This window comes from Onychomys torridus, chromosome 3, assembly GCF_903995425.1.
Source record: "Onychomys torridus chromosome 3, mOncTor1.1, whole genome shotgun sequence".
NCBI lineage: Eukaryota > Metazoa > Chordata > Mammalia > Rodentia > Cricetidae > Onychomys > Onychomys torridus.
The window spans coordinates 35,277,225-35,293,106 of record NC_050445.1 but is presented as its reverse complement, the minus strand read 5'-3'; the positions used below and the strand labels follow the sequence as shown (position 1 = coordinate 35,293,106).

Sequence of the window (15,882 nt, the reverse complement as noted above, 5' to 3'; positions counted from 1 at the left end):
AGAAAGAGAAATACCTTTAATGCAGTTAATCAAGAGCAGGCAAGAAAAACAAGAAGGCAAGCACTTATGTGTAGGAAAGTGACAGGTTGTAAGTCTACACAATATTAAGTGTACTAAAAGCATGTTCACATAGGAGTGGCTATTAGGATATTTAATTCAAAACATTTATAATACTTAATTACCAGTGGACAAAAAGAAAATCCAAGCTTATTTTAATTAATGCAAGGGAAGAAATACTATTATCTCACTTTACTTCAGAGGTAATATTTCTTTAGGAATTAATTGCATAGATGTACAGCTTTCTAATGATGCTCTTGTAGGAAGCTGAAATATTACCAAACCTCTGAATATTAGATTTAAAAATATATGGCATGTTTCATATTTAATGGTCATGCTTTAAAAATCTACTTTTCTAAGAACTTGTAATGATGTGTTGATTCCTTTGTGTTAAATTGATTTTTATCAAATAACGTAGTAAATTAATGCACATCAAATTTCATTTTTAAATTTCATAACCATTGTTTATAATAAAAGTGATGTTTGATTTTTTATAAATATATATGTATAATACCATTGTTAACATTTTAGTATTTACCCTTCTAGCTATAACAAATAACACATGTTGTAATTTTGATTAGGTGATATAGAAATGCCATATAAGGCCTGAAAATAGGATGAAAGAGACAAAAATGCTAATAGTACCTTCATAGTGCCATGTTTAAAGCCTCTTCTGCCAATATACCTCATCATCAGTTTGAGAAGCTTGCTTTTTAATTTAAAATAACTGAGTGCTAAATTGTACAGGTGATGGATTGTCCTCTTTTAAGTATTTATTAGAATTTTATTAGAAAAATTCAGTTTAATTTTTAGTGTCTTTTTTCTCAGAATGGTATTCTCAGAGGTTAACCATTTATTGTTTCCAGGACCAAGTTCTGAGGCACTCAGTTTTTAACAAGTATTTGGGTGCTTGTGTACATAGCACTGTTCTAGGTGATTTTTAATTATTCCCCGTCTTTAAAAAGCTTCAGTATCAAACATGAAAATTTCATAGACAAGGGAATAGTATGATGAAGGTGTTGCCAGAACCAGATCAGTTCTGCACAAACTGGCTGGGTAGGCAAGGGTAAGACCCAAAGCTTGGTCTGAAAGCTGAGAACCCAAAAGATGAAGGAGGAAGACTGACTCTCCAGTCAAGTAGAACATTGGTTAAGGTCATGGGCAAAGGAAGGGGTGATCTGTCTTATGTGGACAACAGAAAACCAAAGTACAAAGCAGAGAGCTGCTACAAGTCTTGGGAGTGGAAGAAATTTGCTGTGTTCATGGAAAACTAGAGCATAAAATGTCAAAAAGGATATAAAATTGTATTTATTAATTTGTAAATCTATAGTACCTATAGAGGAAGATTCAGAGGTTAAAATTTAGTGACTTAGTCCTTTCATTTTTGATAGGTTAATGGAGAAACGAGAGGTTATTTTATATTGTGATCTTCATGGCCATAGTAGGAAACAGAACATTTTCATGTATGGCTGTGATGGTAGCCACAGATCTAAAACAAAAGGATTATACTTACAGCAACGAATCTTTCCACTCATGCTGAGCAAAAATTGCCCAAATCAAGTAAGTACTTTTAAGAGTTTAACTTTCCTTTAGTAAATGCCCCATGTGTGAAAGTGAAGTGGGCCATCCTACTTGCTCACCTACTTTTTTTATTTATTTTTTCATTGATTTTTACAAAACCATGAAAAACAACTATTGGAGTCTGTTTAATGCCCAATAATTTGGAAATATTTTCAACCTCCCCCCAGCTTCCCTGTTCTTCTCCTCTGAGACCAGCACTATTTTACCTCCTGAAGGTTCCTCCATTTGTCATTTGTGTAATCAGTTTCAAGACCTAACGTTTTTTAAAGATTTGTTTTAGTGTCTAAGTTATACAGACAAAGATTGTGATCTTAAGAAATGTACAATAAACTATTAGAACTTTCCAAAGAGGGAGAGAAGATGTGAAGGGTCTTGGAAGAATTGGAAGGGAAGAGTGAAGAGTGGACATAGTCAAGATACATTGTATACATGTATGAAAATTTTAAAGAATTAAAATTTAAAATGACTTTTATTAAATAAAGATTAAAGTTTTTTCCAATCTAATAAGAGACATCTAAAAATTCTATACTTACCACCATACTGGACTTTTAGAGACTTTTTAAGATATTTTTCTCATCAAATCATATAAAAGGATACTTCTTACTCCTTCCTTTATTAAGGCAGGACTAGGGACTTATCTCACAGACTCATAGATGTGTGGTGAGTGCTCCTCTACTGAGCTACAGTCTCAGCCCTACACTTCTCTTTCTATGCACCCTTCTGAACATTTTAAAGTGACAGTAAGAAGGCAGACACACTGCAAAGAGGACCTGTTTGCCCACACATGAAATTCAAGTATCTACAAAAAAAATTAGAATTAGTGATTTGAGCACATTGTAGGGTAAGAGGTCGGTCCACAATTTCTAGTCAAAATAAATAGCTGTAAGCCAAAATTTAAGACAATACTATTTTGTCATAATTCCATAGTAATGAGTATAAGTCTAACAAAATGTGTAAATCTATATGCTAAAACCTTAAAACACTAACAAAGATCCATATGAATGAGATATATACTATGTTTGTGGATTAAGACAATAAACACAGGTATTCACTCTCTCCTAAATGATGGGTAAAATTAGCAGAATTCCAAGAAAACTCAAAACATAATTGTTGTAAGTAATGCAAAGAAATTGGGCCTAGCAAATCAATTTTGGAAAAAAGTTAAAGGAATCTCATTATCAAATTTTCAGATAGCATAAAACAGTCGTGATTGAGATGATTTAGTATAGAGAGGGGCATAGATACTGAGAGCAAGTCTGGTACAGTTGTGTGTGTGTGTGTGTGTGTGTGTGTGTGTGTGTGTGTGTGTGTGTGTGTGTGTTTCTGTCTGCCTGTATGTCCGCTGTCAAGGTACATGGGAAATCTGATGCAAGACCTTTCAGTAAATGGTATTGGAACAACTGGACAGTCACATTTAAAATATCTTCCACATAAACCTTACATTTTAAATATTATACATAAACCTTTTGTCACATGAAGATAGGCAAAAGTTTCTTGAACATTGTGATTGTTACTACTATGCCAACTTGACAGGATCTAAAATCACTGAAGAGACAAGCCTCTAGGTGTGTCTGTGAAAGTTTAACTAGATTAGTTTAATTAGAGTGAGAGGACCATTGCAACCTAAATATGGGCATAACTATTCCATGAGCTGAGGTCCTATGCTAAATAAGAAAGTGAGCTGAGCACGGGCATTCATTTTTTCTGCTTCCTGACTGGAGGCAATGTAATGAGGTGCCTCAAACTCCTGCTGCCGTGTCTTTCCACCATGGTAGACTGTACACTCAGCTGTGAGCCAGAATAAACCCTTCCTTTTTTAAGATGCTTCTGTCAGGTATTTTGTTATAGCAAGTAGGAAACTAAGTGATACAGACATAACCAGAATAAACCCTTCCTTTTTTAAGATGCTTCTGTCAGGTATTTTGTTATAGCAAGTAGGAAACTAAGTGATACAGACATATACCAAACTCATGACCCATTGGGTCATAATAAATAAATTGGATTTCCTCCAAATGGATTCTTTTCTTCTATGAAAGGTCTTGGAAAGAGGATGCAAAGATGCTATAGATAGAGAATATCTGCATCTCATATATGAGATGGAACTTATATTTAGAATAACTCAGTGATAAAACAACTTTACATAAAAATAGGAGTGATATTGGTGATGTTGTCTTAGGGTTTTATTGCTGTGGATAGATGCCAAACCATGGCATCTATAAAGGAGAACATTTAATTTGGGTTGGCTTACAGGTTCAGAGGTTTAGTCCATTATTGTCATGGCAGGAAACATGGCAGCATTCAGGCAGACATCATGCTGGAGAAGTTGATGAGAGTTCTACATCTGGATCAGCAGGCATCAGGAAGATAGAGTGACACTGAACCTGGCTTGGCCTTCTGAAATCTCAAAATCCACCCGCTGTGACACACTTCCTCCAACAAGAGCACACCTACTCCAGCAAGGCCACATCCCCAATAACACCACTTCCTATGAGTCTGTGATGGCCATTTTCATTCAAACCACCACCATACTTCATCAAGATAATATATAATGTTAAATAGGCATATGAAAAAGGTATTTGACTTCATTAGCCCTCAAGGAGCTACAAGTGAAAATTATGAAGAGGAGATACAATTACATGCCTAATTGAATGACTAAAATGTTGCCTATATCCAGTGCTAAGAAGAATTTGGAGCAGCAGGAATTCACATATACATTGTTCATAGACATGCTTAATAATACAACATTTTAGAGAATAGTTTGCCTACAGACATAAATGTACAGTTATCATGTGATCAAGCAATCCCATGCCCAGGGATGAATCATAGGGAATAAAAGGAAAAAATATATTCATATGTAAACCTGTGCATACAAATATTTTAGAAGCTCTTTTAATTTCTAAAAATTAAACAATCCAAACTAGACTTTGTGTAGTACAGGCACACAATGGAATTCCCCCTCAGTAATAAAAGAGAATAAATATTTCTATGTGCAACAACTTAGATAAATCTCAAAGGAATTATACTAAAGAAGCCAGTCTCCAAAGGTTGCAAACTCTATTCCATTTAGACAGCAGTCATGAAAACACAAACATAGTGTTTGTGAGGTGGCAGAAGAGTGGGACAGCAAGGGGACAGCATGAGGGGAGTTAAAGACAGGACATGGAAGCAGGGAGAGAACTGTATTTGATTATGATGGTGATGGTGGTAATTAATCTCTACACTCACTAGAAATCACAGAATGGACACAAGTAAACTTTATTTTAAAAATAACTCCCCTCCAATCTCTTGGTGGACACTTGTCTAAAAGAACAAAAAACAGTATTGATCTCTTTATAAACAGTATTTCAGTACATCTTCACAAGGTCTTTTATATGAAAGCAAAAACTTCTCATTCTGTTTCTGGAAATCTACAGGATGAATCTTCATTCTGAAATGTGCAGACCTTCTAGAACTTACTAAAAATACAGGATTCTGGGTGTGGTGGCACGCATCTGTAATCTCAGCAGGGATGATTGCTATGAGTATGAGGCTAGCATGGGTTATATAACAAGATACTGTCGCAAAAAAGCAAAAAAGCAAGTGAGCAACAAAACAAGAAGTGTTTCTAAAAGTATAAGATCCTGTACTAATAGTAGCAAAGATTAATAAGCTTATTTTGGACAAGTTATATGATGATTAAAGTATGTTTATTGTTGGGGTTATAATTTCTATTTCTCAAAATATAATACATCATCCTTAAAATGAATTATTTCCAAGCTTGGACGGTGGTGGCATAAGTTGAGTCTGAACAACAGAGTGAATTAGAGGCCACCCTAGGTTACAGGAGATCCTGTCTCCAACGATAAAATAAAAATAGGTATATTTAATGACCAGGAAATAGAAGGTAACATCTTCAGCTTAGAGAATTACAGTTTTTGCTGAGATACTATTTTATTTTTTGTTCTGGGTTTTTGTTTTTGTTTTGTCCACTTAATTTTAATTTAAAGAATTACATCACTTTCTCCCCTCTTTTTTCCCTCTAGCCACTCACTCTCTGCTACTCTCCCTTGGGCTTTTTTAATTTCCCTCTATATTTGTGCATATGTATCTGTATGTAACAAAATTAAACAAAAGGGTGCTTGTATCTGTGTGAAATAATAATAAAGGAAAAGTGGCTGCCTGCTTGTTCCTTACCCTCTTCCCCAAAAGTATATGTGCCATTTTTAATCACTGCTTCTCAGTTTTCCTTCTCAGCTTGCAAGTTTAATGTTCAGAAGAGCAAAGAGGGCACAGGAAGGGTTGTGATGTGGAAGATGGGCATCAGGAACAGCTTCACACTGGAGGCCACCTTCTGCGGATCTACTCTTGGTAATTGTCCTTGATGACCGCTTCCTGAACAGTAAATCAGTCCAGGCTTTGCTGTGAGATTAATGATATGGACAGTTTAGTAATGAACATGTCTTCCCACTTAAAGGTACACCTAGTTTGATCAGTCCTATAAGCAGGATGAATAAATTTCTACTGTGCGATATCTCTATGTCATCATTTACTTTTGTTTATAAGAGAATGTTCTGGGGTGCACTCTTTCATTAGTAATATTCAAGTATTTGTTGTTTGTAGCATGAATCTTAAAAGATCTTAATAATAAAAACAAGCCTGAGCCAGGCATTGGGGTGATTGCTGGAAGATGAGAGAAGCAGAACAAGCCACAGCCACCTCACCTCGCCAGTTCCCCAGTTGATCTGATCCTGTTTCCTCAGACTGGAAGCTTCTGAGTCCTCATCCAAATGAATCTCAGCCAAATGCTTGTAGTTTCTAGTCCTCACGCCTTATATACACCTTTCTGTTTTCTACCATCACTACCTGCCTGGCTGTTTCCAATGTGGCCTTGAACTCACAGAGATTCAGAGGGATTTCTGTCTCTGAAATGCTAGGATTAAAGGCATGAGTGCCACCATTTTCTAGCCTCTGTATCTAGTGGCTGTCTGTTCTCTGACCCCAGATAAATTTATTAGGGTGCATAGTATTTTGGGAGAACACAATACCACAGTTGTTGCTGTTAAGGGAATTCCTAATGTTGTCAAGAAAAAACAATGCACTTACTTAAAATGTTTTTGTTTGATTTGTTGTTTGCCAAGCAAACTGGCTGTTTGCATCATTTACTTCTTTGGTTGGTTGGTTCATTCACTCATTTTTGTTGTCAGTTTATATTTGAAGGGAAGTCCTTGGTTCCTGCAACTAAAAATGAAGCTATACTTTTTAGTCTCACATAAGAAATATCTTTGTCATACTTAGCATGTATTAGTGGAGTTAGAATATGCTGTGTTACAGTGATTTCAACACTCTTAGGAAATAAAATCTAGGTTGTATGGTGGTACCTGCCTGTAATCTCAGCACTCAAGAGACAAAAGCAGATAGATCTTGAGTTTGAGGCCAGCATGGGCTACCTAAAAGAACTTTTCCCATTTTGAAAAAGGAAAATGCTGGAAATCCATACATGTAATTTCTACCTAGTTGTTGTTTTTGCTTTTGTTTGAGACAGAGTCTCTCTACATAGCCCTGGCTGTCCTGGAACTCACTATGTAGACTAGTCTGGCCTCAAACTTACAAAGATCTGCCTATCTCTGTTTCTGAGTCACTGGGACTAAAGGTATATGCCACTATGTCTGGAGATCCCCTAATTTTTTTTATGTAACCTGAAACTGAGGTAACATCATTCATGATGACAAAAGACATTTTCTTGTGGAATTTTTCTGAGTAGTTACCATTATTGCTAGTAACTCTCTGACCATACTGTAACTGTCTTACTGACTTTTCTTCTGCCATGCAATACACATTAATGTATGTTCAATAAGCTCTGCTCCAGGTTGTGGGAAAGGAATGAGGACAAGCATGAAGCTGTTAAATGACCTGCTCCAGAGAAGAAAATTCAAAGGACAGAATGTGGAATTATACCCATGTTTTATTTGTAGTATCTCACAGTTTAGATTTATCTGAGAAGAAAAAATGAGTAACTCATCCTCCAGGGTGAATAACTTTTTTGATCTTTTAGGCAATAAACGAGGCACTCATTTCAGCACAAAAGACTTAGAGTCAATGGGATATCATTTTTGTGATTCTCTATTGGACTACTGTGATCCTGACCGGAGCAAGGTAAGTCAGATCAGTTTGGGTATCAGCTTCAAGCTGTACATGAATAACCTGTCTGCTATCCTCTGGCAGGTTTTCTCTTTTAATATTCTAATGGCTTTCTGGCTTTTGCTGTATGTAGTCACCCAATAACTGTTATTATGGATATATATAATCATTAAAATAGCTTAATTAAAAAGTAATATTATTCTTATAATGAACTCATTTATAATTTTTCCTTAGTATTTTCAGTGTCTGAAAGAATTAGAAGAAATGGAAAAACATATAAACTTGGAAAGAGTCTTTGATGATTCAGATAATTCTCTAGTAGAAATTTCATTGGATGTAGAGTCTAGGTAAGTCAGGTTCATTGGAGTAATTGTTATATTGTTTTACTGAACTTTTATCATAATATTCAGATGTTACTGTCAGTCCCACACAGAAAATTCTGGCTAATATTAGTGAAAGTTTTCACAAGTACATTATTTTGGTCAAATATATCAAGGCTCATTTGATTTATTCAACGTGAGCACTGCTGTATGCCATGTGTTTACTATATGTGAAAGACACACCAAATTGTTTTTGCATTCTCTCTCTTTCTCATTTAGAATATTTTATATCTATAGCAAAACTAAGTAAACATGAGAAAGATTTCCCATATGTCCCCCATTTCTATATGTCCAGAGCCTTCTCCTCCTCCTGTTATCAACATTCCAGAATGATATATAGGTTTCAGTGAGTGAATTTCATTAACAGACAGTTGTCACCCAGTGTCCAGTTCACATTAACAGATACTCCAGTCTGGACAAATTTATAATGACACGTGTCCTACCATCAAAGTATAAGACAGAGTATCTTCAATGCATGGGCTCATACCTCCATTCACTCCTCTTCCTTAACAACTGGCAACCACAGATTTCTATCATTGTCTACGTAGTTTTACCTTTTTCAGAATGTCATTTGATTTGTATTGTGTTAGCTTTTCAAATTGCCTTTTGAAATTTAGTAACTTGCTTATAAAATCCCTCTGTCTTTTCATGGTATGATGGCACATTTATTTTTAGCTCTGAATAGTAAGCATTGCCTAAATATACCACAATTATCCACTCAACTGAAGAACATCTTAGTTGCTGCCAAGTGTCAGCATTATAAATAAAACTTCTGTAAGCATCCATGTGCAGGTTCTTCTGTGATCTATTTTCATCTCTTTTTATTAGAAATCAAGCAATGTGATTGCCAGTGTAAATGTACAATTTATAGTATTGGCTTACTATTTTTGCCCTTTATAGCAATACTAGTGTAGTATTATAGGTTTCACATATAAAATTCCAAGAGGCTCATTGTCTCAGGCCATATGGTGAAGCACTCAGGTCTTGCAGAAAGGGCTTCTTTACTCAGAAATGTTTAGGGTTTGTTTTGGCTTGGGTTTATTTGTTCCTTTTAGCATTGGGTCAGATATTTTCTTTTTACAATTAAATTTCAAGTGTTAAGAACTCTTAAAAGAGACCTCCCTTCAATGAAATTTTAAGTTGACAGTGTATCATTGTTGATAATTGGTACAATATTGTACTATAGAACTCTAGAATTTACTCTTCTTCCTTAACTGACCTTCATGTCTAATAACTGGTAACTTCCATTCCTTTTGCTTCAGCTCCTAACAACCACCATTCTCTGATGCTCTGGATTAGACTGTTTTAGATACTTAATATAGTAGAATTGTGAACTGCTTTTGAAAATGTTTCATAAAACATTTTAGTGTTATTATCATGTCAGCTCTAGATTTGGGTTCTTGGATTGGTGCCCAGTCATGTGTATCATTAGTATTAGTCAGAGTTACTCTCAGATTACCTAGTAGTTATATATTTTAGTTTTCTAAGAAACCTCCGTACTCTTTTTTAATAGTAGCCATATCACTTTGAACTTTGTGTTTGCACTATAAAAGTCCAGTTTCATTCTTTTAAATGTAGATATACAGTTTCCTAGAATCATCTGTTGAAAAGTCTATCCTTTCCCTGTTGTGTACCCTGGGTTGAATATTGTTGACTATTGTGAGATTAATGCTGATTGTTAAATTGATTGGCTTTAGAGACATCTAAAAGATTAGTAAAGCACAGCCCTTGGTGCAATTGAGAGGACATTTCCAAAGAGGATTAGGTCATAAAGGCTATAACACCAGTTCAATCTAAAAATGGATTCAGTTTGGAACTGTTGGGAGATGGTAGAACTATAGAGAGCCTAAGTAGACTTTGGGGACCACGACTTTGAATAATTTGTGTTTGTCTTGGCCTTGGCCATTGCTCATTCTCTTCTCAAGAGAGAAGGACAAGAGGATGTTTACTTGTGTTAGGACAGAGATATTAAAACATAATATAATTAAGTAGGCTGAGGGTGACTCATTGTAGACCTTGAATGCCTCATTTGTTTATAGAATTATATAGAAGAATGCCACATATAGTCAGAACGTTAAATACTCCCAATACTGACTTGATGTGTCAAATAAAAATATCAAAAATTAATTTAATAATTATTAATACAGCCTTGTCTTGATAATCCAATTTTAATTTTATGACATAGACAGGAGGGAAGTCTATGATAAGAATTATAATTGCTTTATGAGAATACTATTTTCTGTCTAAAGGATTCTTCTAAAAGTTAGTCAATGAATAATAGTACATATTTTATGTCTGTCTCCTAATGTAAATCTTTTATCTTCTTAAGATCTTTTATTAAATTACACAGGTTTTGGATAATCTAATGGAGTCTTTTTCATGGTTTAAGAACCATGTGTTAAGGGTTATGCAATTTTTGTCAAATTCCGTAAATCACAAGTGCTACATACTCTTTTGTTGACTTTTCTCACTGTTAGTTCTTATTGTTAGAGTTCTTTTTCTTCATATAGTTTCACCTATTACTACTAGTATGGTCTTGCTTTCTTAATCACAAACTACAGCTATGCCTTTTATATACTAAGTTCCTCAAATATCTGGAAGTTTTATTCTGAACTCTTTGCAATTCTCTATTCAAAGCATGTGGTAGTTTTCATGTTCCTTTTTAAAAAAGACAAATGTGCATATTACTAAATAGAATATTACTGCATTTCACAAGTGAAGTTTCTTCATTGTGTATTACATAGTATACAGTTTCCAAAAGGAAATATACCAACCAGATAATTCTCCATTCTATAGATTCTTATTGATAAGCATATTGGTGAAATTATTAAGGCCACTCCACGTAGTTAAAAGGGAGGTTTATTTTGTGGGCTAACTTACAAATGAAGGGATAGGTGGTAGGGTCTGGCAAAGGTATGGCGCAGTCCGGCGGTGTTCTCTGGAGAACTCTGCTCAGCCTACCTCCAGCGTCCAGGGTCCCGGAACCAAGAGAGACCTGGGTCTTCAGCTTCCTCCCTCAGCCCCGCCTTGTGGGCACGACCACTACCGAAGCCTCAATGGGGGTTGGAACTTTCAGGCCAAGGCTGGGATGGCTACCCACTACATAAGCATATTGGTGCTAAGAACGCAAAGTAATGTCTCAATTTTTCAAACAAAGCCAAGCTGTTTAAAAAGCAGTTTTAGTTAGGCATGATAGTATACAACAATAATTTCAGGACTTGGCAGCCAAAGCAGGAGGATTATGAATTTCAGACCAGACTGGACAACATCCTGATAACCTGTCTCAAAAACCAAGGGCCATTCTAGACAACACATGATGACTCTTTATTTGTACAGTGTTTTATGGTGCTAGATAATAAAATATTTCTTTGTACATTAAAATGCTCAATCTTACTTCTCTTACCCTGGTTTAGAATTGCTATTAAAGATAAGTAGTTTTCCAGTGTCCTATCAACAATGACAGACATTGAGACTGTGGAATATTATGCAGAAATAAGGAAAGTCTGTATGTGCTGATAGTCTGTTTTAAGTACAGAAAAGTTTTATATAGGTAGAATAATATCTTTTATAAGGAATAAGAATATAAAATGCACTTATTCATTCATATTTTATAAATAAAACAATAGGAGGATACGTCTTAAAACTAATAAAAGGGGGAAAACCTAATGAAAATTTAACATTTGTCATTAGGAAATTGCAAATTAAAACAGTGAAACACCATGACAAACATTTTAGGATTTCTTAAAATTTAAAGCACTGACAAAACCAAATGCTAGTAAAAATGTGAAAAAAATAGGATCTCTCTTTTGATGGGATTATGTTGTGACTCTTCCTGAGGAGATGTGAGTAAAATTCTGTTCATCCCAGATAGGGTACCAATAACAGACTAAAGGAATAATTCCACTTAAATTTAGCTTGGTTAGCCTGTGATATTGGAATTAGTAACAGAAGTATTAGTTACTCAAAGGCTGTTGCAGTACCAAAAAGCCCTTCACAGCATGTGTGACAGCTCACAAAAGTTGCATCTATAGTGACCCCTGACCAGATTGTTGCTATCTCCCAAAGAAAGTCTCCTCCTTCCCAGAGGTGGACTTCTTATGTAACCTGAAGTAGGGGTTTTGTGAATCTTGTAACTTTCTGAGTTTCCTGAGCCTTATAAATTTTATGGGCCTTGATAGATTTCTTAGCTTCCTGAGTCTGATGAAGCTCTTTCCAGGAGAAATGTTTTCATTCAGAGGAAATAGCTGTCCAGCACTCCACCTTGTCCTTGGGCTCTTCCATTCTTTCTATCCTCTCTTCTGTGTTGTTCCCTGAGCCTTGAAGGGAGTGATACAAAGTCATTACTCCACAGCAGTCGTCACTGCTTCTCAGCAACCTAACCATTTGAGTCTCCACTGTAACTATTGCACAGCAAAATAATGAAGTATCTCTCTATATCAGTAGGCTGTCTACAAAGAGAAGGCAGATGAACAGGCACATCATACTTGATTGGCAGACGATTGCAGTTCAGATGCAGAATATTCCCCAATTGTCATGTTTCCTATACAGGCTATTATTAAGACCTTTATTTTCATGCTGAATAATGGATTTTCCTCCTTCTCTATTAAAGGTAGATTGAGAAGTATCTTCTATCATGTCACTTTATTCTCTCCTATTTTCCATTTTTCCTGCAAAATCATAGACTGACATGAAAAATAGCACCCATGTGTCTTTTCCTTATAATCCTTCCTTTAGTTGGACAAGTTCTTTATGGGCAGACAAATCAGTCTTAATTGCATGTCTTATCATCCACAGCAAAGGCTAAAACACTGATGCCACAGCCTCCTTACAATCCTATACCATACATGCTACTTTCTTTATTTTTTAAAATTTAAAGGAAAATTTATTGCAGATCTGAAAACAACTACTATAGTAGTGACTTTTCTATAAAATTGTACCTACACAATGCATTGCATCTACCATATTAAAACATGTATTAGACAGAAATATGAAAACCATGAACCCATCATTTTTTTCCCTTTTTTTTTAAATTATATTTGTGTTTTAATTTTACATATCAGCCATGGGTTCCCCTGTCCTCCCCCCTCCCAACCCCACCCCCACCTTCCCCCCAGCCCCTCCCCTCTATTTCCATCCCTTCCAGGATCAAGGCACCCCTGGGGATTCATTTAAACCTGGTGGATTCAGTACAGGCAGGTCCAGTTCCCTCCTTTCAGGCTGAGCAAAGTGTCCCTGTGTAAGCCCAAGGTTTCAAACAGCCAGCTCATGCACTAAGGACAGGTCCGGGTCCCACAGCCTGGATGCCTCCCAAACAGTCCAAGCCACTCAATTGTCTCACTTATCCAGAGGGCCTGATCCAGCTGGGGGCTCCACAGCCTTTGTTTCACAATTCATATGCTTCCGTTCGTCTGGCCTTTTGTCCCCATGCTTTTTCCAATCCTGGGCTCAACAATTCACGCTCCCACAGTCCCTCCTCCTTCTCGACAACTGGACACACGGAGGTCCACCTGGGGCCTGGCTGAGGATCTCTGCATCCACTTCCATCAGTCACTGGATGAGAGTTCCAGCCTGACCGTCAGGGTGTTTGGCCATCTGATCACCAGACTAGGTCAGATCAGGCTTTCTCTCGACCATTGCCAGCAGTCTACAGAGGATGCATCACTGTGGACCTCAGGTGACCTCTCCAGCACTCTGCCCACTCCTGTTCTCATGTGGTCCTCATCCATCATGGTCTACTATTCCTTGTTCTCCCTTTCTGTTCCTGATCCAGCTGGGATCTCCTGCTCCCCCAAGCCTCCCTTCCCTCAAACCTTGCCTTTCATTTCTCCCACTCTCGTCCAGGTTGTTCATGTAGATCTCATCCATTTCTCTGTCATTGGAACCCACCATTCTTTAACAATTGAACAAAGATAAAATGTGTAAGGAACAACAAGGATGAGTTGCAAAGGATGGGCTTTTTAAGCACATTTAACAAAAAGAAGCACAAATGGATGAGTGTTCAATTACATGCACTGAAGCGAACCTTAGGCACTAGGAATCAGCATTTTGTCATAGAGCAGAAACACATACTATAAAAGTGCATAGTGTCAAAGGAACACTACCAGCATTCAAAAGCAGCTGTGTCAGCTAGGCAATAATAATAATACTCTAAAGCAGTGGTTCTCAAACTGTGTGTCACAACCCCTTTGGAGGTCACATATCCACTATCCTGCACGTCAGATATTTACATTATGATTCATAATAGTAGCAAAATTACAGTTATGAAGTAGCAACGAAATAATTTTAAGGTTGAGGGGTCACCACAACATGAGGAACTGTATTAAAGGGTCACAGCATTAGGAAGGTTGAGAACCACTGCTCTATAGCATGTCTTTATTGTCCATCATTGAATACACTGGTAGAAACTTTAAAAGAAAAAAGAAAAGAAAAAAAGAGCTCCCTTTATTTTCTCTCTTTAAAATCCAGCAGAAAACAAACATCAGTTCTGTAATATACACTAACGTCTTCAAAGTACATCATTTGTACAGAAGGACTAAGAACCAAACTCTGTTTACAGAGACCCAAACACGAGTGAGAGCACGCCCCTCACACGGCTTTCCGATGGTACTCAGGAGGAACCACTTCGTAATCACTGGCACTGAGCACAGTTGCAGAGTTCTTCGCCAGGTACTTGAGGAAATCATGAAAATCTGAGAGACTGCAGTATGCTGAAATTCTCACAGAGCACCCTGATGCACCCATGTCTCAGGTGCATGGAGCGCCACATTTACTGAAATCCTTTGCCTGGGGATCAAGTCCCAGGCATCCATGAGCCATGGTGGCAGCTTTCAGGACTCTTTAACTTCAACCCTGCTCACAAATGTTTCTTCATTTTCAACAGTAGGATCCACTCAGGCCCTCTTCCTTTCTGTCTGCTCTTTTTGGTTGTCACTTCCACAGTTTGCTGTTGCAGGCCTGATGTCTTCTTACTGGGAGCAGCCCCTCTCCTCTTGCCCTCTGATTGCCTTGCTCCTGATTGATTGGCCCTTAAAGTTCTCACTGTTTCTGCAAATTGGTGTTCATGTATTTAAGTGCTCTGCTTTCTGGAACCCATTCATTCCAATTTCTGTTCCAACCACTGTGATGTGTGAAATATTTCCCTGTTTGTTCTTTTGGCCCTTTACACACTTTGCTTCATAGAAAGTGGTCCAGGAAAGCACAGCACTCGCTCACTCTCCTGGAATTTAGACTTTGGGTCTGCCTGGGTACCTTCTCCCACCACCCCCAATTACCACCACCTACTCTCTACCACATGCTACTTTCAAAGGCTGCAGTTATAACCTCTAGTCCATCATCTATTTGGGGGTATCCTGATACTTGTGTGATAGACCCCATTAATCAAGGAGACATGGTCACTCCATACCATTTAGAAGAAAATGGGCATTAGGATTGTTCCACTCTCAGGATGTCTCAGCCTTGGTCGCATATCTTATCAGTCATGTAACTTCCACTCCAACAGGGTGGGCAGTATACCATCTTAACCATGTAGAAAATGTAGCCACATTAGAATTGCCCCTCAGATTCTTAGCCCTTAGGCAGATCAGCCACAGTTGTATGACCCATCATGGGAGGTCATGAAACTACTACACCCCAGCTCATCGTTGTTTCTTAGGTTTAAACCAAATAAATTGAAAACAAGTCCACATAGTATTTAAACAGCTTTATTTATAATTGCCCAAACTGGAAGCAACCAGATGTCCTCCAACAG

General features: G+C 37.1%; 1 protein-coding gene across 14 annotated transcripts in view; it reads left to right on the top strand.

Moving 5' to 3' along the window:
* The window catches only part of Agbl3 (ATP/GTP binding protein like 3), an 84,954-nt gene that overhangs the window by 24,732 nt on the left and 44,340 nt on the right, over window positions 1-15,882 (top strand). For 9 of the 14 annotated variants that reach the window (XM_036181424.1, XM_036181423.1, XM_036181425.1 and 6 more), the window contains exons 7-10: window positions 1,449-1,617; window positions 5,859-5,985; window positions 7,670-7,770; window positions 7,990-8,102. In XM_036181424.1, coding sequence (XP_036037317.1) covers window positions 1,449-1,617; window positions 5,859-5,985; window positions 7,670-7,770; window positions 7,990-8,102 — 510 coding nt within the window. Of the gene's footprint in view, window positions 1-1,448; window positions 1,618-5,858; window positions 5,986-7,669; window positions 7,771-7,989; window positions 8,103-9,397; window positions 10,988-14,691; window positions 14,805-15,882 lie in introns of those variants that run through there. The other 5 variants (XM_036181431.1, XM_036181430.1, XM_036181429.1 and 2 more) reach the window with 4 other exon arrangements.